The sequence below is a fragment of the Schistocerca nitens genome, chromosome 3, assembly GCF_023898315.1.
Source record: "Schistocerca nitens isolate TAMUIC-IGC-003100 chromosome 3, iqSchNite1.1, whole genome shotgun sequence".
Taxonomy (NCBI): Eukaryota; Metazoa; Arthropoda; class Insecta; order Orthoptera; family Acrididae; genus Schistocerca; species Schistocerca nitens.
Window position 1 is genome coordinate 891,787,805 of NC_064616.1, and position 24,923 is coordinate 891,812,727.

The window sequence follows — 24,923 nt, forward strand, 5'->3', positions numbered from 1 at the left end:
ACTGAGCAAAGGACTGCTTTAATGTTAACTGTCAGATAAAACAAACTTCTTATCTTTTTAAAATCCTTCCAGTCTTTGAAGATATACTACAAGCAATCCTTCACCGGTTCAGGCAAAGGTCCAAAGCACAACAGATCTGTGTGGCAGTATAACCCTTCTCCTTAAACACAAGCTTAATGTGTTACTGTTCTTGTGCAACTGAGATGGTGTAAGCCCTCCTTGCCAACATCCTCATGACACCTGTGCACTGATATGATGAATGATGACACGACATGTAGCTATCAGTTTTTGTGTATTGGTTTTCTACAAACACCATGTTCCAGAGTCTCATACTCCCTCTTGTAGACCAATATATCCACAAAATGAAGCTTTCCATCCCTTTTATCACCCATTGTGAACTTGGTGCTTGGTTTGACTATTATCGGTTAATAAGCTGGACGAGTTAACATAATTACAAAGTTTCTTATGGTTTTGCTGATAGCTCATACCATCTTTTGATCACTATCTGTGCATTCATTTGGTTGTCCTGTGTTTAATTACTAGTAAAAGTGTATGTAAATACCAAATCTGCAGGTGCTTTGTAGTGATGCACAAAACACTGACAGGTTCCAGCAGGGTTTTCCTGTCATTATCAGTCTCTTGACAATGATATTCAAAATGACCAAATTGTCTCCATTTATCCTGTAAATTGTGTGCCACAGTCTACAATAACAATCTATAATACCTCCTAATGTCCCACTGGCACCAGCAACTATTACATAAACAATCAAATTATCTGTTGTATAAAGCAAGTCAAAATCTACAAACGACCAATCTAGACTGTGTGATTCTTCTCTTGCTGTTTTCACAGGATTGTGACTGCACTATTCTATAAAGACATCTTTCAGTTACCAGGTCAACTTAAAAAAAATATTGGACACTAAAGCTTGATTACAGTAGATGTACACAACATTGATACTGCTAAAGAAGGGGGGGGGGGGGAGAAACAACCTTCAACCCAAGTTCTAATTAGCATTTGTTAAATTTTCTCTTAACAAAAGTATTGTTTCAAACAGTACTGCATTATATTAGTGTCCACATTCTTACTAGACACTGTGGTAAGATCTTTATTTAATCATGAAATAGCTCCATTGATTTTTGTCAAAATTGTGTTGTATCGTGCCAAAAAATACAGTAGACAATTCTACTCCTTGTAATTTTTTGGTAGTAAATGGGTTTGTTATTCTGGATGTAAATGCATGTGTACTGCGTAGAATTCAGGACTGTTGTTATTTTTCAACATAGTATCCATGCTGTCGAATTGAAAATGTAACTCCACTATAACTATAAAGTCCATTTCCTTTCTCTGATGTTAAAGAACCATTAATATTTTAAAATTCAAAAGCAAATTGTAATTTACAACAATATATGTTTGTCACATTTCACTACTTTACTATGTTCTTCAGCTCTTTGACAAATTTCTAATTATCACTGTTTGTTGGATACATATTGGTTTCATGTACACTCTACAGTTGTTGTTCATATATTTCCTGTTCAATTCACACCACACCTTAGTATGCTGGTACATGGGGTTTTTATTTTTATTTATTTATTTTTACAAATAATATAATGATTTACCATTATAAAGTTAAAAAGTAATATAAAAGTAACAGAATAGCTAGTGTAATATTTATCTTTATGTGTGTTCCAAATTCCATTTTAGTAACATATTCCTTCCGTTCCGTTGTCAGCTATGGTGGCACTGTGGTTCATTCGATATGCTGAACAAAATCTCATGTGCATACACATGTTCGTTGCCTGCTTATTGACTGACTGATTTGCCCTTGCTAAGCCTTCATTTGTGGCAGAGGAATAATATGTCTGTGTCTGCTCTTGAACTATTTGTGGGGCAATACACGATCTGTGTATTAAGTTAATGAACCCATCAGGGGCTCACACATTGATTGCCAGGAGGAAGCACAGTGATCCTGTGATTCCTGAAATGTGGGCTACTAAGCCTTCTGTTACATTAAACTCTGGACATGTCTGAACAACCACCATGAGGCATAACTGCAGTGGAATGTTCATTTCAGAGAGGTAGACTAGGCTTAGCAGCTTGCATCATGACGATGGTACAAATCTATGTTTCAGGAAAATTGAGTTTTTTTTCTATCTCATTGTGTACTGATTGGATGAATGACCACTAAGCTAAAACAACTGTTAGTGGGCAACCTCTGGCGATCCATTTGCAACTCAGTTGTATAAGAACTACGCTGCCAGAGGGCGTGGGTGGACTGTATAGACCCCTAGCTGTTCACAGAAACAGCATGAAGCCTCCCAAAGACACACAGAAATCTCTCAATATTATGAGTGAGCCATTAAGAGATCACAGATACCCACACAACTAAATTGACTCGACACAAAAATCTCCCTGTAAATCCTGAAGGAAAATTGAATCTTGATTATTGTAACAGGCCACGACACAGTCTGTCTGTCTTTGTTGTAACAGAGAGAGGAGAGGGGCCTTTGGAGAAAGTATCCCCCTTCATCAAGAAAACACTGGGAAGTATAAGTGGAACTGTAATGAAATCAATCAACTGACTTTGCAGTGATATGCTTTTGATTGAAACTGTTAAGTTTCGCCCAGTGAACAGACTTTTTTGCATGTTTACAATTTTGGTCAAAATTCTCCGTCAGTAGAAAAATGCAGTACTTTAAATTTCAGAAAGGGTGTCATAAGTTGTAGAGACATTGTGGATATGTGCAATGCTGAACTTCAAGAAGAGGGTGATTCCATCTCAAATCATAAGAGTCTTGTCAACTCGTGGTCATGAATTTCTGTGGAAAAAATATGTATTAGACCTCTATATCATAAGTGTTGAGAAATAAAGAATTTTTGTTTTATCTTGATTTTTGTAAATGCTACTGCCCTTTGAAAAATGTATATTTTGTAAATAACTCTGAAACAGTAGAGAACAAAAAATATAACTAATAAATCTAGTGGATTGGAGACCTGGCATGTGTTTTGCGTTAAAGCTCCCTCTTATTGTATCAAAATTTAATTGACACCTGCACACTTATGGACTTCCTTTAACTTACAAATTTAAGACAAAAATAAGAAATTTAAGTTCATTTTTCCAGTTTTTTTTTTTTTTTTTTAAGTTACAGAACACTGTTTTTCCTGTCATGTTAACAGATACTACTGATGTAATTATAAATAGTATCTCCTCTGCTCCAGCTATCTGTATTATGTAAATATTTATTATAAAAATGCGTTTTTATGAGCTTTTACAAATTATTTACTGGAAAACTCCATCTGAAAGCTTTTGAAAATTACACAAAATATTGTTTGGTTAATATGTTAGTAGCCAGTGCAAACACAGTGGGCAATATTTTACTGTGTACAGTGTTAAAAATTTTTCAACATTTTTGCATATTTCACATCACTGAATTTCTAGTGTAAAATATCCATGTTGGCGACACTGTTTTCAGTGCTCTTCTGTTTATAACAAATGAGTGAGAACTTGCACATAAACTCTTCTCCTTAGAGTTTTGTGTATGGTTTGAACTTTTTGTTACGACAATGTCAGGTGAGGAAATACAATAGTGAAAGAGTGAGGTGTGTGGACTATGAAAAAAGACACAAGGTGATGTTTAAGAAAAGTGCAAAACACTTAAGAATTGTTGGAATACCGTCAGAGGTACTGCAGAAATATCTTGGTCCTCAAGTAACGGTATTAGCATCACATCCATTGTGCAGGAATTGCTACACTCACTACTAGAGAAATTTATTGACAACCCACATGAACGATCACCATCACCCAAATGTGAAACTGAAGAAGTCAGTGCATATGTTAATATTCCTGGGTGTGAAGTTGTTGCATTGAATGTTAGCATTTCTGCTGTAGTCCCTTCTATATCACCCCTTAAACATCCAGGAAAGGTAGGAAGCCCAATAAGAAAAGAATATGTAAAAAGAAAAGTGGAAGAAACTGAAACAAGTTTTACACAAGCAACATCTTCAAAACTTTGTGAAGTGTATAATGTAGATGCACTTGGTGCAGAACCTGAAGATAGTGATATGTACATGAAATGTGATGTGTGGTTTCAAAACCTGAATACTGCTAACTCAGTAGCCACCTACACTGACAAGATACAGTTACTGACACTGATACCAGATAGCTGCTCTAAGCAGCAGATACAGAAATACACAGCTACTTACTCACATTATTTGATTTCAAAAGCTCATAAAATAAAGAACGAGAAACGTATTTGGGCATGCCCAGATTCTCACTGTGGTCATCTGTTGCAAGATGATATGCTTACTGTTGCTCTGCAGTATTACTTAAGTGATGACAAAGTTTGCAGTAGGCGAAGTCCTAACCAGGCTGATGTTATCTCTGTTAGTGAGAATGATGAAAAAGTTAAAAAGATAAATGGCAAGATCAATAACAGAAGCATATCTTCTAATGGAAAAGGAGAACCTGAATTTAAAAATTAGTCTCACAAAATTCTACTCCTTACGGAGAAAATGGGTCAAATGACAATCTGTGAAGGAAGTATGCGCATGTATTTACTGCACTAATTTGAAACTTGTTTGTTTCGCCATAAGCAGTGTCGCAGGAAAGAAGTGCACAGAGATAGACCTGATGCGTTTGTGTATATGTCAAGAGCTGTAAGAGAAATGTTGGTTGCAGAAGTGTGCAACGTGTCCTGGTGCTGAAGTGATGACTATTGAAGCATTACACCATAAGGCTACTGACAATGACATAACCTATGCATTGTGGGAGGGAGGAGAGTTGAAGACGATGGTAGAGCCAGATAAGTTTGTTACAGAGGTTAGGCATTGGGTCGTGAAAGGAATAGCTCACGATCATATCCAGAGGATTCAGAGACAAGCCATAGCAGAAGTGAAATCGGCCACATCTCAGAAGATTGACACATTAGTTCTTCATTTCGACTTTGCTGAGAACTGGTCTGTTACTTTGCAGAATGAAATTCAAAGTTACCACTGGCATACATCACAGGTATCAATATTCACATGTGTTGTTTACTTCCTTTGAACATCACAGTGTTTTGCTATTTTCAGTGATCTCGTTCATAACAGTGCACATGCATGTCACTCTATCAATATGTTGGTTGATGACAAAGCATCAAGAAGCCATGCATTTCCTAAACGTGTATGTGACTTATGGTGCAGCATTTCATTTTAAAAACAGTTTTCAGCTTTATGAGTGTGGTCAACACTGCAGTACAGGAATTAAGACAAAAAATGAATATTTTCGGCAACAGTTCATGGAGAAAGTGCATATGGTAGGAGAGGAGATATCTGTAAACATCTTGCAACAAGATTTAATCTCCAGCATATAGCTGTTGATGTCATAAGAGATGCTACTGGATTTGTACAAATCATATCAACATTAGTAACAAGCGTGAAACTCTTAATTCTAAATGAAAGTACGTTAAGGGAATCCCGTTTAAAACAAAGAGAAGAGTGTTGTGCTACAAAACCTGTGGTATAAATTCAATCAAGTCACTAATGGGTTGCATCCTAGAGTGGCACATACATTGCAAGAACAGTTCTCCATGAAATGCAGCCTGTTACTGTATGTGAAATGCAGAGACCACTGTATATATTAGAAGACTTTGTAGTGAGCTACTTCATTTCTTGTGTGTATGGCAATCAGTGGTGGGTGGAGCAGATAATAGGTCTTCTCATGAGCTGCAGATATGAGTCTCCTTTATTATGACACATCCTGGTCCTGCTAACGATATCAAATGGCCATCATCCAAAGATCAATGTGCCGTCCCAAGTATTGCTCTTGTTGGATCATCCTTGTCCGTGTGCAAATTCACTCAGTTACTCAAGTTCAGTGAGAAGCAAATGAAAAAACCAATGAATTATTTTCAACAGTGCAGTGTTGATTGTTACATTGTAGGCAATTTTAATTCATGGAAAGTCATGAAAAAGTAAAATCATGACAGAGGATGATGATGATGATGATAATTTTGTGAATAATATCATAAAAAGGAAAATGGGTATAAACATTCTATATATATTATTTTTGCTACAAAATGCTTTTGAAGAAAATTATGACTTGTTTTACCCCTCACTCGTAATGTTGTGAAGTAATTAGTTTGATTGAGAGATACCAGTTTTGCACAACATTTACTTAAAATCAAGGCTTAATTTAAATATTCAAGTGTCCATGATTTTTTGACCTAGAGTGGAGCTACATCTACGTAAAAAAAATTCTCACATTTTGTACAAACAAGTATTGCCCACTCTGATTGTACTTTCCCTAAGTACAAAGACCAACTAAAGTCCCATGAAATTTTTAGAAGATTTAGAATAGGGGTTTTGGAGAAAATACTTTCTAAATAACCAAAAGATTTCAGATTCTCTCATCTTTATGTACGAATATTTTAACAGTTTACGAATTTCATGTATTGATGTCATAGCTGACAGTTAGCAGTCCTTGTACTTTATCATTTCTCAAAGCAGTTAACATCCTGTGACTATTCATATTTTCAAAACACAATTTAGAAATTTGAAAAAGTTACAAATTTTCATAGTTTATTTTTCAAAAACGAAGAAAGTTTGGAAGTGTGTGTGTATTAATCATGTCTCATAGTGTTGAGAACAAAGTATTTATTGAAAATAAATACAGATCTCAATCACTTTTGGTTTCCTTATTATAATTTTTCGATTTTCGCTTTCGTTATGACATATTCACAAATACTCTCAGTTGGAGAAGTCTGTAGTGTTTTAACAAATCAGAAAATCAAAAATATTGTCGTTTTGGAGAGGTATCATGTGGAACTTCAACATATGTTTTTTTCAGCAAACTTTGACATAGTGATGACACATTCACTCTTGACCTGTATGATTTGAGATTAAATCGCTCAAGAGTGGAAAATGGAAGGCATAACAGAAGTTCGAAACATGATGAGGCGAGTGAATGGTGAGCTGCTGAAGAGTGCCACTTTTTTTTTTTTTAACTCACCTTTACTTTCAGAACACATCAAGGCTGCATTTATTTGACTGGCAGTAAGACCTTATGTACCCAATCCAATCTGGTGCTGTAAAGATTGCTCACACCACAGTAAGTTATAATGGAAAGGCTATGTGTGTGGCAAATACAAGAAAGTTGCCTATGAAGCAGTCCTGGTATTAGGTGATAGACTTCTGTGTAAACATCTCAGGTAATCAACCAGGAATTTCCTGGTGTTTTTAGATGAAAATAAAATTCAGGAAAGGAAAGTGACAAAGAGAATTTTCTATACAGAAGCAAAAGAAGAATGCAAGGTCCTGCAACCTCATGTTTTCTCAACTGTCTTTGCTGCCACTCAGAAAAACTGTAGTAAAAGTTAATGCTGTCACGAAAACACAGCCAACAGATTTTGGCACAAATTCCTATACATTAAACGTACATCCAATAATACCCATGCTACTAAGCCTGCAGCTACTTCTAAATCAGTTCCAGCAGAGGCCCCTGCCAAACTGCGGTAACAACACTCAGCTACAAAGACAGATGCAAAAAGCATCATGATGACACAAGATGAAATCCATGCCCAAAAACTGTTGTAATTCAAAGAAACACAGCATGAAACCATCAGATAGGTGGAGGTTAGTGGTAACCAATGAAGATTACTCTGAAATGAAACTAGATACATACACTGCCAAAGTGGGAGGTAATTGTACTTCTCCATCCACTGTACAACACATTTGAACAAAACATGGTAGAAGAAAACCACTCATGATTAATGGCTCCTATACTGCAGTGGAATATAATAATAATGTATGAAAAGTTCTGTTGAGAATTGTGAATTATATTGGAATAAAGGAGACGACTCACCGAAAGGCAGAAGCACTGTGTTGCAAAAATTGTGGTGGACCACCCAGTGGCATGGCATGCAACAGAGTACAACGTGCAAGATTTCAATGACTACTTCACAACTAGTGCCATCTGAATCACCACCACCACCACCACCACCACCACCTACAGCACATCTTTCACTCCTGTAACCTCTTAGAGGAGAAGGGAAAATGCCAGGTGAAAGAAACTAAGCCGTTTATCATCTTCTCTAGGTGGTAGCTCATAACAAAAGAGATGTTTCTTGATCGTGGGTCCAAGAGCCCTCAGTCTCACAAGTCAGGTGACCCTGCAATGTGATTTGATTGGCAGGGTGGTTTTGCTGATGATTATTTGGCCTAGTCCAGCATGAGCCAGTCAATTGTTGTTGCATCACCTGAAGGGCAACATACGAAAAGGCAGCATCTTTGTAAAATTTAAGTTATAAAAATTATTTGCGTTCAGGAGCTGGGAGCACCTCATATGCCTCCTCCCCACTCTCTGAAAGAATGCAACACAGGTGAATTCAACAGTCTCAATGGATGTCAGATGTGGGATTGAAAATATATGATTTTCATTTAACAATTCAAATCTTGGAATGTGAGTGTAATTGTTATGTCACTGTGCAGTGACTACAGTTCTCAGCACAGGACTGAGATGGTGGCTGCATTACAAAGTTAGACAAACCTGGTTTCAGAGACAGCTTTAAGGAATACAAGCATCTGAAACACTCATACAAGGATTAGGTCATAATGTAAAATTGATTGATACATGTTTACAGGTTGGTTCTTAAGATGGCTAAAGGAACTGAATGATTGACTTCCAGCATTATTAAAGGATGTTACAGACCAAGTGCAATTTGTAATAGAATAGGGGTTTGTGACATTGGAAGGCCTTCTCATCAGACTGCAGGCAGTTTTTTAAGACAGCATCGGCACACAGTATCCAATGTCCTTAACAGTGACCTGGTAACCACCTCGGTGACACCAATTGGTTTACATGATGATAAGGCAGTTTGAAGTCATGGAACAGAATTTTGGAACACAATAGTTTGTTTTAAATGTAATCAGGAAGCATTACAAGTAAATTGTATTTAGAGTTTGGTAGCACCATTGGTTACATCCTCTAAGTGATGTTTTAACTATTTAATTGGTCAAAGAGAAGTTGCAAAACTGAAAATATAGCAGCGTGCAGAAGGTACGAAGTCTGTTAATTGATTAAATCTTTTTGAGCATTGGCCAGAATGATGTATGAAATTATATTTAAGTAACAAAAGTCTAAAATGACAATTGCAAAATGTGACACTTCTCATTGATTTAATGCATCTTATAAAAAAATAACAACTCATTTACAATTAACACCTGAAGGGTGATTTCATTGACTCAAAGTTCGACGATCACAACAATAATTTAATCAATTTCAGTTAAACTGAATAGAAAGCCTGTAAAAATAGCTCATGGCAAAACATCAAATGAACAAATGAGGCCAATCATAAATGACTATTAATTGAAACAGTGGCAAAAGCAAGCAATTCATATGAGAAATACAGAATAGTAATAGTTTTAACTGAAGGAAAAAAATCCTAGGTGATATTACAAAGCCAGCTGCTGTGGTTGAGCGGTTCTAGGCGCTTTAGTCCAGAACCATGTGACTGCTATGGCCGCAGGTTTGAATCCTGCCTCGGGCATGGATGTGTGTGATGTCCTTAGGTTAGTTAGGTTTAAGTAGTTCTAAGTCCAGGGGACTGATGACCTCAGATGTTAAGTCCCATAGTGCTTAGAGCCATTTGAACCATTTGAGACTACAAAATTAGAGTTCATGACAATGCAAAAATAAGTCATCTTTAACTTTTACATTTCACCTCATTACAGTCAACAAGAATTTGGCCAAGGCACACGATCAGCTGGAGTGGCTGTACACATTCTACTACTGTGTGAGGCAGCAATATACTTTCGTGCTCAGTGTCAGAAAAGCAAGCAGGACAGAAGTTACTGTTGGAATAGTTATGTTAAGTAGAATATGCTAGAATACTGTAATGTGGGTGGTAACTTGATGTACTGAGATTTGTTGGTGTGCCTGTGTCATCAACTAGTCCAAGGAGTTAAACAATTCAGTGTTGTTAATATCCAGAAGAAATGATAAAGCAGAATGTGTACTGAGAGAGAAGTTAAATCCCAGAATGAATAACATCGATGGATTGGTAGTAGTATCCAAAGTTTCTTTCAACTGTGTGGAGAAGGGGAATTCATCTCCCAGGATATAGCAATGGAATGCTTTGAATGGAAGACCACTGTTAGCCAGCATTACCTGGTATGTGTGTGGGGTGAAATTACGATTGGAACACAAGAGTGTAACCAGAATGGGGTATGGAATGGCATACAACTAGCTAATTCTTATGTAGTAGAACAAAAGTTGTTGTTAATTCGACGATCAGTCAGGGACCAATTGAATTTGTAGTGTCTGAGACAAACTGTCTTCAGTATGTTCCAAGAAGAAACAGAGCCTACAAAAAGATTCTGAAATGTGTCACCAATGTCTATTTAGTGAATGGACGCATGGAGCAGCGCTGTGTTGTGCTTATTCAGTGGCAGTTGAACAATAGGTGGTTCAGTTTGGCAGTGTGTGGGATGATATCTCTGCAGAGTGCTTCAAAACAACAAAGCAGCCTACTCTGCAAAACTGGCGTGTGATCTGCACTTTCTGTAAAGCAAGCTTTCAAATTCATAAACGTGGAACATAACTTCACCATACCAGACAGTGGTGAAAATTATGTAACAACAGTGTCTCAACATAGCAAAATAATGCCAACATATGAAAAAGCCATTCACTAGTAGAGGCAGATGATAAAATGTAAAGAAATAAGTAGATGTGGGATAATGGGGAGCACGTATCATGCAAATGTAAAAGTAATGACCCATTAGTAGCACAGGGGCATGCATGCTTGTTGTGGGGAATTGAGGTAAACCTCAATAAAACGGAGTGGTGCACAGTGGAGAAGCAGCATCAGCTGTGTGGCTGGCATTGTTTGATGAAGGCCAGATGTCTGCACCGAGTAGGCTGTTGCCAATAGCAGCAATGCATTGGGGAGAAGTTCTGTCCAGGCAGTGGTTATATCAAACTAACATGCCTATATCTTAACTAGTCAGGGCCTGATTGAGGCAAAGACACAACAGACTTATCAATATAGCTAAAAAATAGTGACATAGAAAATACTGATGCTATCTGCCACCTAAGACTCATAAAATTTGATCTCAGTCTAGACCGCTAATTGTACGGGAGGGGGGGGGGGGGGGGGTAGAACATGTAAATTATAGCGAAGGGAACTCATTGGTTGCTGTGTAACAGTTCCGGTGCACATGGGCTTTTTATCTGAATGGTTCTTTCTTAGTTTTGCCAGAAATTGTTTATTTTCTTCAAACAAAGTTGTGAATTCAGCTAGAATAGGGAAAGATACTTCCTGATCTGCCTTATACAGGTGCTGAAGTTTCTTTCCAGTTTCCACTTTCATAAGGGACACAACTGAGGCAGAATTTATGGAAACTGTCCTTTCAGGCTGTTCATTTTCTTATAATGCTATTATCTCATCACTGTTTGCTTTGTGCATTTTGGCTAGTGTGGTACCCTGGGGAATTGTAACATCTCTGCTTCCAAAATTATCTGTGCTCTCTGGCAAACACTCATTCAAGATAAACTGGGCTTCATAGGCATCTGTTTACCATCTAAAATACTGTTTCTTGTTAATGGATCCACTAAGAAAATATCTCCATTTAAAAAAACTTTCTACACCCCTGTCCGAATGATTTCCCAGTACTGACCAATATTTTCTCAAATTTCTTTAACTTCAGTACTGCGGTACATGATTTAGTGTGTTGTCAGAATGAGGCCATTGTTTACAGTTTTGTAAAAGCGTGAGGCAAGGGAATAAAATATGCATGTAGAAATGCGCGCGCCTGTGTGCAATGTTACTGTCTATTTTAATATAACAGAGGGAAACATTCCACGTGGAAAAAATATATCTAAAAAGAAAGATGATGAGACTTACCAAACAAAAGCGCTGGCAGGTCGATAGACACACAAACAAACACAAATATACACACAAAATTCAAGCTTTCGCAACAAACTGTTGCCTCATCAGGAAAGAGGGAAGGAGAGGGAAAGACGAAAGGATGTGGGTTTTAAGGGGGAGGGTAAGGAGTCATTCCAATCCCGGGAGCAGAAAGACTTACCTTAGGGGGAAAAAAGGACAGGTATACACTCGCACACACACACATGTGTGTGTGTGCGAGTGTATACCTGTCCTTTTTTCCCCCTAAGGTAAGTCTTTCTGCTCCCGGGATTGGAATGACTCCTTACCCTCCCCCTTAAAACCCACATCCTTTCGTCTTTCCCTCTCCTTCCCTCTTTCCTGATGAGGCAACAGTTTGTTGCGAAAGCTTGAATTTTGTGTGTATATTTGTGTTTGTTTGTGTGTCTATCGACCTGCCAGCGCTTTTGTTTGGTAAGTCTCATCATCTTTCTTTTTAGATATGTCTATTTTAATATATTGATAAGTAACCATGCTCCGGGTTGTCATTGCAAAACTGTCTTTCAAGTCTCTCATGTGTATCCATGGGTCATGGGTCATTGTCTCAAGGAAATTGCTTCTGAGGAAATGCTTTATTCTCACTAAGCCTTTAGTTAATATTCTGTTAGGACACTTGGTAACAATGTGCCTCAAAACCATCATCATCATTATGATTTAAGTTAATGAAGTTTAAAGTATTAGAGAGGTGAGACTGATTTCTCCATTCATAAGATTCTTTGCTTAACAGATATTGGAGTAATTTCAATAACATGTAAAGCAATAAAGAATAGTGATAAATTCAGTGGTTAGGTCAGTGGTGTTGCCAATGCATTAATAAAATCTACAGTATTTCGTCTCAGTTAAGTTACAAAGATGAATGTGCTGGTGGAAATACAATTCACAATTTTATTGATTCAAAGTGCACAAGTTCCCTTCTCTTCTCAAAGGATGAAAGATTGTGAGAAACAGTTTGTATTTATTTTGGTTTCGTGCTATAGAACTTCATAATCACATTAGGAAGCTTTTTCTGCTTTTACACTTCTCCAGAGCCATATGTACATTGTTATTCACAGATTGACCACGTGCGTGCATGTTTGTTTATTTGTTAGGGAGTGAGTGAGTGACAGCGGGTTGGCAGGCATTAGTTGATCACTGTCAGTGCAGCATCATAGCCAATATTGTTGTAGGTCTGTATGAAAATGCTTTTTGTGCATGATAATTAGTTTTTTTCTGCTCTAAATTTTATGTTTATGTGAATATGTTTCAGATTCTCTTGGTGGAAATTCTAAAACCTTGATGGTGGCAAATATAGGCCCAGCTAGTTACAATTATGATGAAACACTTACAACACTGAGATATGCCAATCGTGCCAAAAACATTAAGAATCAGCCCAGAATTAATGAAGATCCTAAAGATGCCCTGCTGCGTGAATATCAAATGGAAATAGCTCGACTCAAGGTATGTTGTGATGAGTTTTATTTATATATTGTTCTATTACACAGTGGCACCTTCTTGATAGTGTAGTATAAAGACTGATCAGTAATAATTATTACCATCTGTAACTGTTTTACATTTTCTCCGTAATTGTTCATCTGCCTCAACATGTTTACTCATTTTTTGCCTTACTCATGCTTGTGACATGTAAATGCATTTCACCACTGAACACCTCTTTGTAGGCCCTTGGCATGTTAACATGATAGTTGAAGATGGAGGATGGACTCTCATTTAGAGTTCATTGCCACGTTTGTGCAATATCATACCCTCCACACACTCTTACAGTGGTGATTGGGAAAAATACTTTATCTGTGTAGGTACCTTGCAGTAGTAGACTAATGTAAAACTTAAATCCCATGGTGATTATTGAGAAGTGTCACGAGAGGCTTTTCTCATACACTGGAAATGTACATCTTGAATTTTGTCAACTTTAAGAGTTGTCTAAAAATATCCCTACCAGATTCAAGCATCCAGATGGATGTGATTAAGTCTATTCTACATAACAACAAATGTTTCATCTTCATAATGTGTTATCAGAAGTGCAGAGAATAAAGATATGTGTGCGAATTCTGCCACACTACACTCTGTTTTTACCCTAGTTTCTCAGAGGAAAGCATATTTAGTTTTTCAACACTTTTGTTGAACTCCCTTCATTTCCAGACAGTAAATTCAGTTATCACCTATAACCATCTAAAACATAAAAAAGGGGTGAGGGCGGTCTCATGGCACTCTGTCCTGCATATAATCCAAATATTGTTATATGTCTGACAAAATAAAATTCAAATATAGTTCTGCTGCAGAAAGTTTACCTGCCGTAGAATTGTTTCAGTTAGTTGCGGGACAAGGAACCTAGAAAAAAGTTTTGTTAATACTGTTTGTTATGGAATGTTCATAATTACAAGATTACTCATCTTTTTGTTTGATGCTGAAGTCACTGTTGTCATCGTCATTGTCATCATTGTTGTCTTTGTTGTAACTTGTTGTTCTGTATATAAATTGGGACATGGTATCTCCAAGATATTCCCTGGGTCCAGAAAGTGTTTAATGGCAATATGTTAATCGTCTTCATTAAGCAAAATCATCAATAATGCTGATTAGCTGTGCTCTCAAAATAACATAAACTGATATTAAATGTAACTTCCTCAAAATGAGGCATCAGAGTAAAATAACATTATCATGCTTTCTTCACTTTTTAATTATCATAAAAAACAATGTCCACATTTCTTGATACATTAACAATATATCACTTGGACACTTCAGAGACAGGTTACATTTTGACTACTCTCTTCCATGGAAGAACACTGGATCCCCACTACTACTGCTCACAGTAGTGTAAACATAAACCAAAGATACATTTATATTGACAGTTCATGAAGTATGATTCACATTGATATATACAGAGTGTCACAGGAAATAACCCCTGCAGTGTCAGGGGCTAGAATAGACTCGCGGCCCGTCGTTGCCTGTCATAAGAGGCAACTAATCAAGGTCACCCCCCCCCTCTCCCCCGTCTTGTGACTGTTTTCGGACTTTTGAAGGTTTTTGCACTTTCCTCGTTTTTTTTTTTTAACTCCCCCCCCCCACCCACTCACCCACCCACCCACCCTTCAGGCCTGTGTCAAGTTAGGTGAGACACCAGTCACCATTTCTCCTCACAACAAGCGAAATAAAATTCAAAGTGTTATCTTCCATCAGGACCTAACACTTACAAACTGATGAAGAGCTGCGTACTAATCTGGCGTAGTGTGGACTCCATTTTGTTTGCCACATCCAGAAGGGACCCGAGAATAATAGAGTGGACACTGGAGCTTTTCTCCTAGCCTTCTATGGCAACATTTTGCCTGAGAAGGCTAGTGTATGGTCTATGGGTGTGATGTCAGGCCTTACTTTGCCCCTCAGATGTGATGCTTTATGATGTGTTGGTGAATGTGCCAACACTTTGTAGATAGAGGAGGCCGAAATGCACGCTATCTAACGCAGACGGGCGTGAATTCTGGAACAGGATAAGTAGTGAATTCTAATAAGAAAAGTATGCAGCTCCTCTAATACTTAACTTTTATTTATCCTTGTTGTGAATACAACATTCTTGATGAGACATTTCATACGATAACTATCAAACTATGTAAGGCTAATGGCGCCTTGCTAAGTCGTAGCCATTAACTTAGCTGAAGACTATTGTCTCTCGGCAAATGAGAGCAAAGGCTTCGTCCGTATAGGCGCTAGCAACGTCGTCGTACAACTGGGCCGAGTTCTCGTACGTCTCTCGAGACCTGCCGTGTGGTGGCACTAGGTCTACGATCATACAGTGGCGACACGCGGGTCCGACATGTACTAATGGACCGCGGCCGATTTAAGCTACCGCCTAGCAAGTGTGGTGTCTGGCAGTGACACCACACTTTAGGTGCCGAAGGTTCGACACATGTCCTCCCACTGTTCTAATAAGGCTATCTGTAGGGCATGTGGACGGGTGTCCCACGAGGGCAGCCCTTGTGACTAACCCCCTCAGTGTTTGAACTGTCCAGAACTGCTCCCTCCCCATCCACTGTAATTCTCAGTGTTAAAGACAGAAAATAAAATTGACCACCTGTCTTATCAAGATGCAAGAAAAAAGCTTGAAAAATTTCATCTGACTGACATGGTCTCCAATTTCGCAACTGCCATGTCATAGTCCAGGCAGCAGTCGAGCCTAAGCACACAGACAACGGATTGCTCAGTCTGGTGGACCTCGGTCTGGTAGCAAAGTAATCACACCCATAGTACCCATTTGCCACATTCTCAGACCTAACACCAATGCTCCTTCAATGGAACTGTAACAGCTACTATTGCCATTTGACCGATCTCTGTCATCTAATGGCTACTTATTCTGTAATTGGCATAGCACTTCAGGTAACACAGTTTAAGGCAGCACACCTCCCTGCTCTGAAATGCTACCACCCTACTGTACCACTCCTGTTAATGTTGAGAGAGCGTCTGGTGGGGCTTTACCTTCATACGCCCTCAATTTTCAGTGAGCAGATGTCCCTTACCACTGCACTAGAAGCCGTGGCCATTAGTGTCTACCTGTCAGTTCAGATGGCAGTATGTAATGTTTATCTACCCGATCTGCCCCCAGGCAGGCCTTTCCATTATCACGAGCTGTAAGAGTTAGTGGCACAGCTCCCTGCCCCCTTCCTCCTATGGGGGCACTTCAGTACCCATAATCCTCTGTGGGGCGGTGACACTATGCCTCACATAGTCTGAGTACTAAAGCACCTCCTTTCAGAATTGGGACATCTGCCTACTGAACATTGGAGCTGCAACCCGTTTCAGTGATGCCTATGGAATATTTTCAGCTATTGATCTCACAGTTTGCAGCCCGAGTATCTTATACCGGATTCAGTGGCGCATCCATGGCAATCTTTGTGACAGCGACCATTTTCCTATCATTCTCTCCCTCTCCCTGTCCTTTCACAGACATCTAGAACATGCTCCACAATGGTCACTTTGGAAAGCTGATTGGCAGGCTTTCTCCTCTGCGGCCACTTTTGCAGCTAGTCGTGTGATGGATATTGACAACTTGGTACAAGATTCTATTGATATTATTACTGATGCTGCAGCAGCGACAATAACCTACTCCTCTGGCTCATCTCGACAACCGCCAGTGCCATGGTGGTCTGAAAATATAGCCACAGCTATCAGGGAATTCTGCGGGGTGCTCCAACAGCACAAGCATCTTCCTTCTATGGATAATTTAATGACATTCAAAATACTCCAGGCAAAAGTGCGGTTTTTAATAAAGAAAAGGAAGCAGGGTTTGGGAGCAATTCAGTCTCGCACCCCATCGTCCCAAGTATGGAATAAACTCCGCTGCATTTATGGTCATCCACCACCCATGGCAATTCCTGGCATCCTTGTCATGTTTTGCAGCACACTTCACAGAAGCGTCAACTTGCTGTAATTACCATCCTCATTTCCTGGCCCACAAATGCCTTATTGAGCACTGCCCGCTATCTTTCCATGCACGTGGCTCCCCGTCATACAGTATCACTTTTGGTGAATGGCAGCTTCACAGCACTTTGGCAGAGTGTCATGATACGGCCCCTGGACTCGACAAAATCCACACATTTTAATTGCATTTGGCAGTAGGGCAGGAAGGTATTATTATTCCTGTCCTGAATCCAGGAAAGGGCCCATGTATTTTAACTATTGGCAAGTCTCTCTAATGAATTTGCTGTGTAACCTATTCAAGCAAATGGTCACTCACCATCTTTGTTGGTGTCTTGAAGATGGAGGGCATATTCCAAAGCTGCTTTCGGGTCCATCACACATCACCTGGTTCATTTGCAATTCACAGTGCACAATGCTTTTGCACATCGCCAACATCTGATTGCTGTGTTCTTTGATCTACAGAAGGCGTACGATACCACCTTGTGACATCACATCCTCTCTACACTGCATGAGTGGGGCTTCCGGTGCAGTTTACCCATTGTTATATCTCTCTATTTATTTTTTTTTTTTTTTTTTCGGATCTGGATCGATTTGACTCTTGTCAACCACTATGTACAGGGAACTGGAGTTCCTCAGTGATGGGTTGTTAGTGTAATGCTGTTTACTATCGCCATCAATGGTATCTTAAATGCAGTGGCCTCCACAGTGTCTCCGTCACTGTAGATGGATGATTTTTGCCTGTACTATGCCTCTACATCACTGCGCACCCCTGAGTGCCAGCTTCAGGGGGGCTGTCTGGTGAATCCATGACTGGACCCTGAACCAAGGCTATCAGTTTTCCCCTGCAAAATCACAAGTTATGCATTTTTCTTGACTCCAGACTGTGCACCCACACCCAGAAATTTATCTTGGTGACCAGTTACTTGAAGTCAATGACAATTTCCACTTCTTAGGTATTTTACTTGACCACAGGCTAACTTGGCTGCTGCATATCAGTCAGCATAAGACTGCCTACATGAAGAAGCTGAATGTTCTCCATTTTCTTATCACGCCTTGTGGGGCATGGATCACACAGTTATTCTGCGATTTTTTGAAGCGCTGACTATGGATGTGTTACCTATAGGTCGGCAGCATCAACCGTACTGAACCTGCTGGACCCTGTTCACCACACTGGCATGTGGTTGGCAGTGGGTGCCTTCCGCACGAGCCCTGTTGGCTGCCTCCTAGCGGAAGCCAGTATCCCACTGCTGCGGGTCAGGTGACAGCAGCTTCTGGCAAGTTATGCAGTCACAGTCTGTCAGCTGCCTACCCACCCATGTCACTCAACTCTGTTCCACAAGCAGCAGTTCAGAGTGTTTGTACATCGCCCAAAACTGGGAATACAAACTGGGATCCAACTCGAAATTCTACTGAAGGACCTCCAACAGCCTCCCTTAGTCTGTGTTCCTAGAGCCCCCTCTTGACATCTCCCATGGGCTGTACCATGTCCTGTGATACAAATAGACCTCTTTTCTTTCCCCAAAGGATGCTGATCCTACCCTTCTCCAACACCTGTTTCTTTCAGTCCTCCATGATTACTCTAATTCACTATATATCTACACAGATGAATGGAAAGTCAGTGACAGGGTATCAAAAGACTGGATCTGCGTTACACCGACAAAGGCCTAGATAACCTAGTGTTTTAAGCGAAAATAAATTAGACAAGACGGGATGGCTTGGAAAGAAGTCCACAAAAATCTGTGCACCTTTTGGCACTTCAGATTGGTGTATCAAGAGCATCTGCTCACAGAGCTGTGCACAAACTGAAATTGAAATCATAAAAAATAACGGTAATGCATCAACTGAGGAACTTGGATACTGTTGGTTGTTGTTGTTGTTGTTGTTGTTGTTGTTGTTGCAACTGGCTGTTGCAGTCTGTGCACAATGGGGATGTCGATCCTGAGATGCTTTCTTTCTGACGAAGCATGGCTGGGCTGGTTAGGGTACATAAATTTTCACAACTGTCATCGTAGGCACTCCAAAAATCCAGAATGAGATTTTCACTCTGCAGCGGAGTGTGCGCTGATATGAAACTTCCTGGCAGATTAAAACTGTGTGCCCAACCGAGACTCTAACTCGGGACCTTTGCCTTTCGCGGGCAAGTGCTCTACCATCTGAGCTACCGAAGCACGACTCACGCCCGGCCCTCACAGCTTTACTTCTGCCAGTATCTCGTCTCCTACCTTCCAAACTTTACAGAAGCTCTCCTGCGAACCTTGCAGAACTAGCACTCCTGAAAGAAAGGATATTGCGGAGACGTGGCTTAGCCACAGCCTGGGGGATGTTTCCAGAATGAGATTCTGCAGAGTGAAAATCTCATTCTGGAAACATCCCCCAGGCTGTGACTAAGCCATGTCTCCGCAATATCCTTTCTTTCAGGAGTGCTAGTTCTGCAAGGTTCGCAGGAGAGCTTCTGTAAAGTTTGGAAGGTAGGAGACGAGAAACTGGCAGAAGTAAAGCTGTGAGGACCGGGCGTGAGTCGTGCTTCGGTAGCTCAGATGGTAGAGCACTTGCCCGCGAGAGGCAAAGATACAGAGTTCGAGTCTCGGTCGGGCACACAGTTTTAATCTGCCAGGAAGTTTCACTCCAAAAATCCTCATGAATTACATTAACAACCTCTGTATGATGTGGAAAGAGTAGTGTGGTGTGCATTTAGTGCAAGATGAATTATAGGACCAGTCTTTTTCCACGAAACAATACGTTCTGACAGGTATGTGAACAATATACTGCATCCTTTTTTTTTCTCAAGAACTAACGCTTAACAAATAGATGTATGGTTACTTCGTGCAAGACAATGCAAGACCACACATTAACAATGCTTCTATGATGGAAATATGAAGTGTTTTTGATGATAGGATAGTTGACTGGCCTCCTCGTTCTCCACATCTAAATCTGTGTAATTTTTATATTTGGGGAATGTTAAAAGACAAGATGTCTGCAACTAGTCCCAACACACTCCAAGAGTTGGAATACTGGGTTTGGTTAGTCATTTCCCAAATTTCAGCAGCCAAAATTCATTGATTGTTTGGTAATACATTCAGGAGATGTCAGGCTGCCCTTATCACAGAGGGACATCGTTTTGAGCACCTACTGTAAACAGAGGTAAGCTTAAGTTAATCAGATGGCAATTTTGTTTAACTTCGGGGAAACACATGTACAGCCAACTACCTGCAGATTAGAGTCAAAGTGTCGGGCGCGGCAGCGGTGACTGATGGCTGTGCCTCATGCCCGCGGACCCCTCCCAGCCATCTATCGTGAGACACTTTGTACATTGAGATATAATTACATTTACTTAAGTTTGAATAATCAGATAGTTTTTGGAAGATTTTTGAAACAAAAGATATTAAATAACATGACAAAAAATATGAAGAAGAAGAAGAAGAAGAAGAAGAAGAAGAAGAAGAAGAAGAAACTTGTCTGCACCTACACACATATTACACAAGCCACCATGCAGTGCATGGTGGAATGTACCCTGTACCACTACTAGTCATTTCCTTTCCTGTTCCATCCTCAAATACAATGAGGGAAAGACAATTGTCTATATGTCTCCGTATGAGCCCTAATTTTTCACATCTTATCATCGTGGTCCTTACGTGAAATGTATGTTGGCAGCAGTAGAATCATTCTGCAGTCACCTTCAAATGCAAGTTCTCTAAATTTTTTCAGTAGCGTTCCTTGAAAAGGACATTGCCATCCCAGCAGGATTCCCCATTAGGGTTCCCAAAGCACCTCCGTAACACTTGCATGTTGTTCAAAGCTACCAGTAACAAATCTAGTAGCCTGCCTCTGAATGGCTTTGATATCTTCCTGTAATCTGACCTGTTGCGGATCCCAGACACTCGTGCAGTACTCAAGAATAGTAGGTCGCATTAGCTTCCTGTATGTGAGCTCCTTTATAGATGAATCGCACTTTCCCAGAATTGTCCCAATAAACCGAAGTCAACCATTCGGCTTCCTTTTGACAATCCTCACATGCTCCTTCCATTTCATATCACTTCTCAGTGTTACGCCCATATATTCAAATGATGTGAATGTGTCAGGCAGGACACTACTCATACTGTATCCAAACACTAGGGGTTTCTTTTCCTCCTCATCCACACGAACTTACATTTTTCTACATTTAGAGCTAGGTGCTATGCGTCACACAAACTAGAAATTTTGTCCAGGTCGTCTTTTACGCTCCTGTAGTAATTCAACTTCAACACTTTAATGTACACCACAGCATCTGCAAACAACGGCAGATCGCTGCCGCCCTTGTCTGCTGGATCATTCATGTATATACCAAATAATAGTGGTCCAATCACACTTCTGTGGGGCACTCCTGATGATTATATCCTTCTCTCTGATGAACACTTGTTGTCGAGGACAACATTCTGGGTTCTATTACTTAATGGTTTTTGGGCCACTGACACATCTGGGAACCTATTCCATATGCTCACACCTTCATTAACAGCCTGCAGTGAGGCACTGTGTCAAATGTGTTTTGGAAATGTACAAATATGGAATCTGCATGCTGCCCTTCAGCCATAGTTCACTGTGTATCGTGTGAGGAAAGGGCAAGCTGAGTTTAGCATGAGTGATGCTTCCTAAAACCATGCTTGTTTGTAGACATAAGCTTTGTGGTCTCAAGGAATTTGATGATGATGATGATGATGATGATGATGATGATGATGATGATGATGATGATATCATTTTATTGTCATGAGGCCATTAAAGCAATAGATAGTGTCACACACATACTAAAGCTGATAACTTACAGGATACAACAGGCTACTTATTAACATTACAGTTTCATACTACAATTGATAAATTCCTTTGTATCATAAAATGGGTGGGCAACTAACTTGTCATGCAGTGTGTGTTTGAACACTTTTCTTTTAAACCTTATTCAGTTTGTGAAAGCTTATTGAATTATTTGTGCCCAGTGAGTTCATAGCTGTTAAATGATTTTGACAGTCAGTGAATGGAGTATAAACACATCTATTGCTTCTTGTGTTGTAACATTGTACATTTTTTTCTGTGTTTTGCTTCCAGTAACTTCTTCTTTGCATAAATGAAAATGCATGTGTATATATTATTAGTTCACATAACAAAGGTTTACCATGTCGCTTATATGAAGAGCCAGTAATTACCCTAATAGCTTTCTTATGCAGTATTAAGGTGTCATGCCCACAACTAGAATTTCCCCATAAAATAATACTTCATGATATTATGCTATATAAAGTAGGATGTATTAACTTACTTCACAGTCTATAAGTCATTTTAACAAATAAATTGCTCTTGACATCTTACCAATAATATATTGCACATGTTGACCCCAAGATAATTTATCATCTAAATATACCCCCAAAAACTTATATAACTTGGCTCATCTGATGGATGCTTGTCTTTTAAACTAAAATCCATCTGCTGCATTCTTTTTTCATTCATCAGGAATCCATTTGCTTCAAAGCATTAGGATGCTTGAGCAGTTGTTATGCAACACAACTTTCAAGACTGTTAATATCAGTAACACTGTAAAGAAAAGTTGTGTATCATCCGCATATAGCTCTGTACTGGATTTCATAAATTATGCCAGGTCATTAATTATTACTAGGAACAAGAAAGGATCCATTACAGTTCTATGTGGAACACCTACCTTAACTTGTTATATATTGGACATTTCTTTGCCAACACAGTCGACTACTCACAGTTCTGTAGATATGATTTTAATAGTTCAAGGCTACCATCTATAATGCCATAGAAGTCCATTTTTTTCTTAAAGTGGTGTATACTGTATACCCTACACAGTCAAAGGCTTTACATAGATCACAAAAAGTTACTTGAGCAAAACCTTTTTCCACAAACACTCAAAAGTAGATGTGTGACTACAGAGTCTATGCCTCAGCAGTTGATAAATTTTTCCTAAAGCCGTATTTTCAAAGTAAACGTGTAACTGTTAGTAAATAATACACTGACATGCAGTGTATAAAAAAAAAAAACTAGTACTATGGAAATTGGCCTGGAACTTTACAGTGAGTCTTTATCTCCCTTTTTATATATTGAAACTACCTTAGACACTCAAAGCTTGCGAAGAAAATATTCCTCAGGCATACACTTATTTGTACATATTAATGGGTACACAATACAGTCAATTTAGACTAATTAAATATATTGCTCAACATGACTTAATTTTTGAAACTTGTTAATTGTTTACTATGCTATCGATTTTGTCTGTTAAAGGCTTTGTCAGTTACTTTGTATTTCTAAATGGGAATGTTGTCACTAAATAGCAACAGAACTGCTTTAAGAAACCTTTGAAATGTTACCTTTGCTGAGAAATCATTACTTAAAGTGTAGTGGGACAACAACATTGGCCAATCCAATCTGTTAAGCAAGAGACTTAATTTTATCATGAGTGACAGGTTTGGCGATGAAAAATTTTGTGACAGGCCTAGTTACATGTTGCATTCCAAAAGTAATGTCTGCTGGCCAATATTTAATTGATGGTAGGCATGAATGAAGTTTCATGCATGCACTGCTGTCCACCAACTCTTTAGGAAACTATTGCAGTGTTGATTTGATTCAGTAGTTATTTGCCAGTCAGTGAGAGCAGATCACAATAACTAGTACAATCATAGATCCAACCAGTTGTTAAGTGTATGGTATGATTAGATTTTTGCTGGCGAATAGATCTTCAGCTGCTGAAATGCATTGTGAGTTGTGTACCCGAAATAATGAGTGACGAACAAGATCAAAAATGGTGTCGCGAATTTCAAAACTGCCTCATAAATGTTCACAATGAACAACAGTGTGACAAGCCCAGTATTTGGACTGATGACATCATTGATAAAGTGAAAGAAGAACTTCAAAGTGATCAGTGATTGGCGTTTAGTGATCTGGCTAATGAATTCCAAAATGTTACTCAAACCACAGTTCACAGGATTGTCACTGAACAGCTTCGATATGGGCAATGAGATGTGGATATTTTACACCAATGCAGAATCAAAACAGCCAATGTAGTGGCACCATTCAAGTTCACCCAAACCAAAGAAGTTTAAGCTATCTCCATTCTCGAATTGAAAAATGATGGCAACCATTGTCTGGGATGAAAAGGGCATTCTTTTGATTTCATGGACCATGGATCAACAGTTACACCTGACATATACTGTGAAATGTGAGCCACACTGAGAACAACAGTCCAAAATCAATGCCACAGGAAACTGTTGTCTGGCGTAGTCATCCTTCACAACAATGAATGCCTCACCCCACTGCCAAAACCAAGGAGAAGATTAAAGATTTCCATTGAGAACTTTTTGATCAGCCTCCGTACAGCCCCGAACCTGCACCAAGTGACTATTTCCTCTTCATGCATTTGAAAAAATTGCTGAATGATCAGTGATTTAAAGATAATGGTGCACTGAAGACTAACATTACCAACTTGTTCAATGGCCAGGCAGCAGATCTCTGCAGATGGATTGAAGAAGCCGGTGCACCATTACAGAAAGTGTATAGATGTCAATGACGATTCTGTTGAAAAGCAGATATGTAGTAAAATATTACCGTTAATAAAAACCTTTCTCATG

The 24,923-nt window shown here is 39.2% G+C and overlaps 1 protein-coding gene across 3 annotated transcripts in view; it reads left to right on the top strand.

Annotated features, from left to right (window-relative positions):
* Nucleotides 1–24,923, top strand: part of LOC126248947 (kinesin-like protein KIF3B) — a 171,999-nt gene that overhangs the window by 90,646 nt on the left and 56,430 nt on the right. For all 3 annotated transcript variants that reach the window (XM_049950472.1, XM_049950474.1, XM_049950473.1), the window contains one exon: nt 13,166–13,356. In XM_049950472.1, coding sequence (XP_049806429.1) covers nt 13,166–13,356 — 191 coding nt within the window. The remainder of the gene's footprint in view (nt 1–13,165; nt 13,357–24,923) is intronic.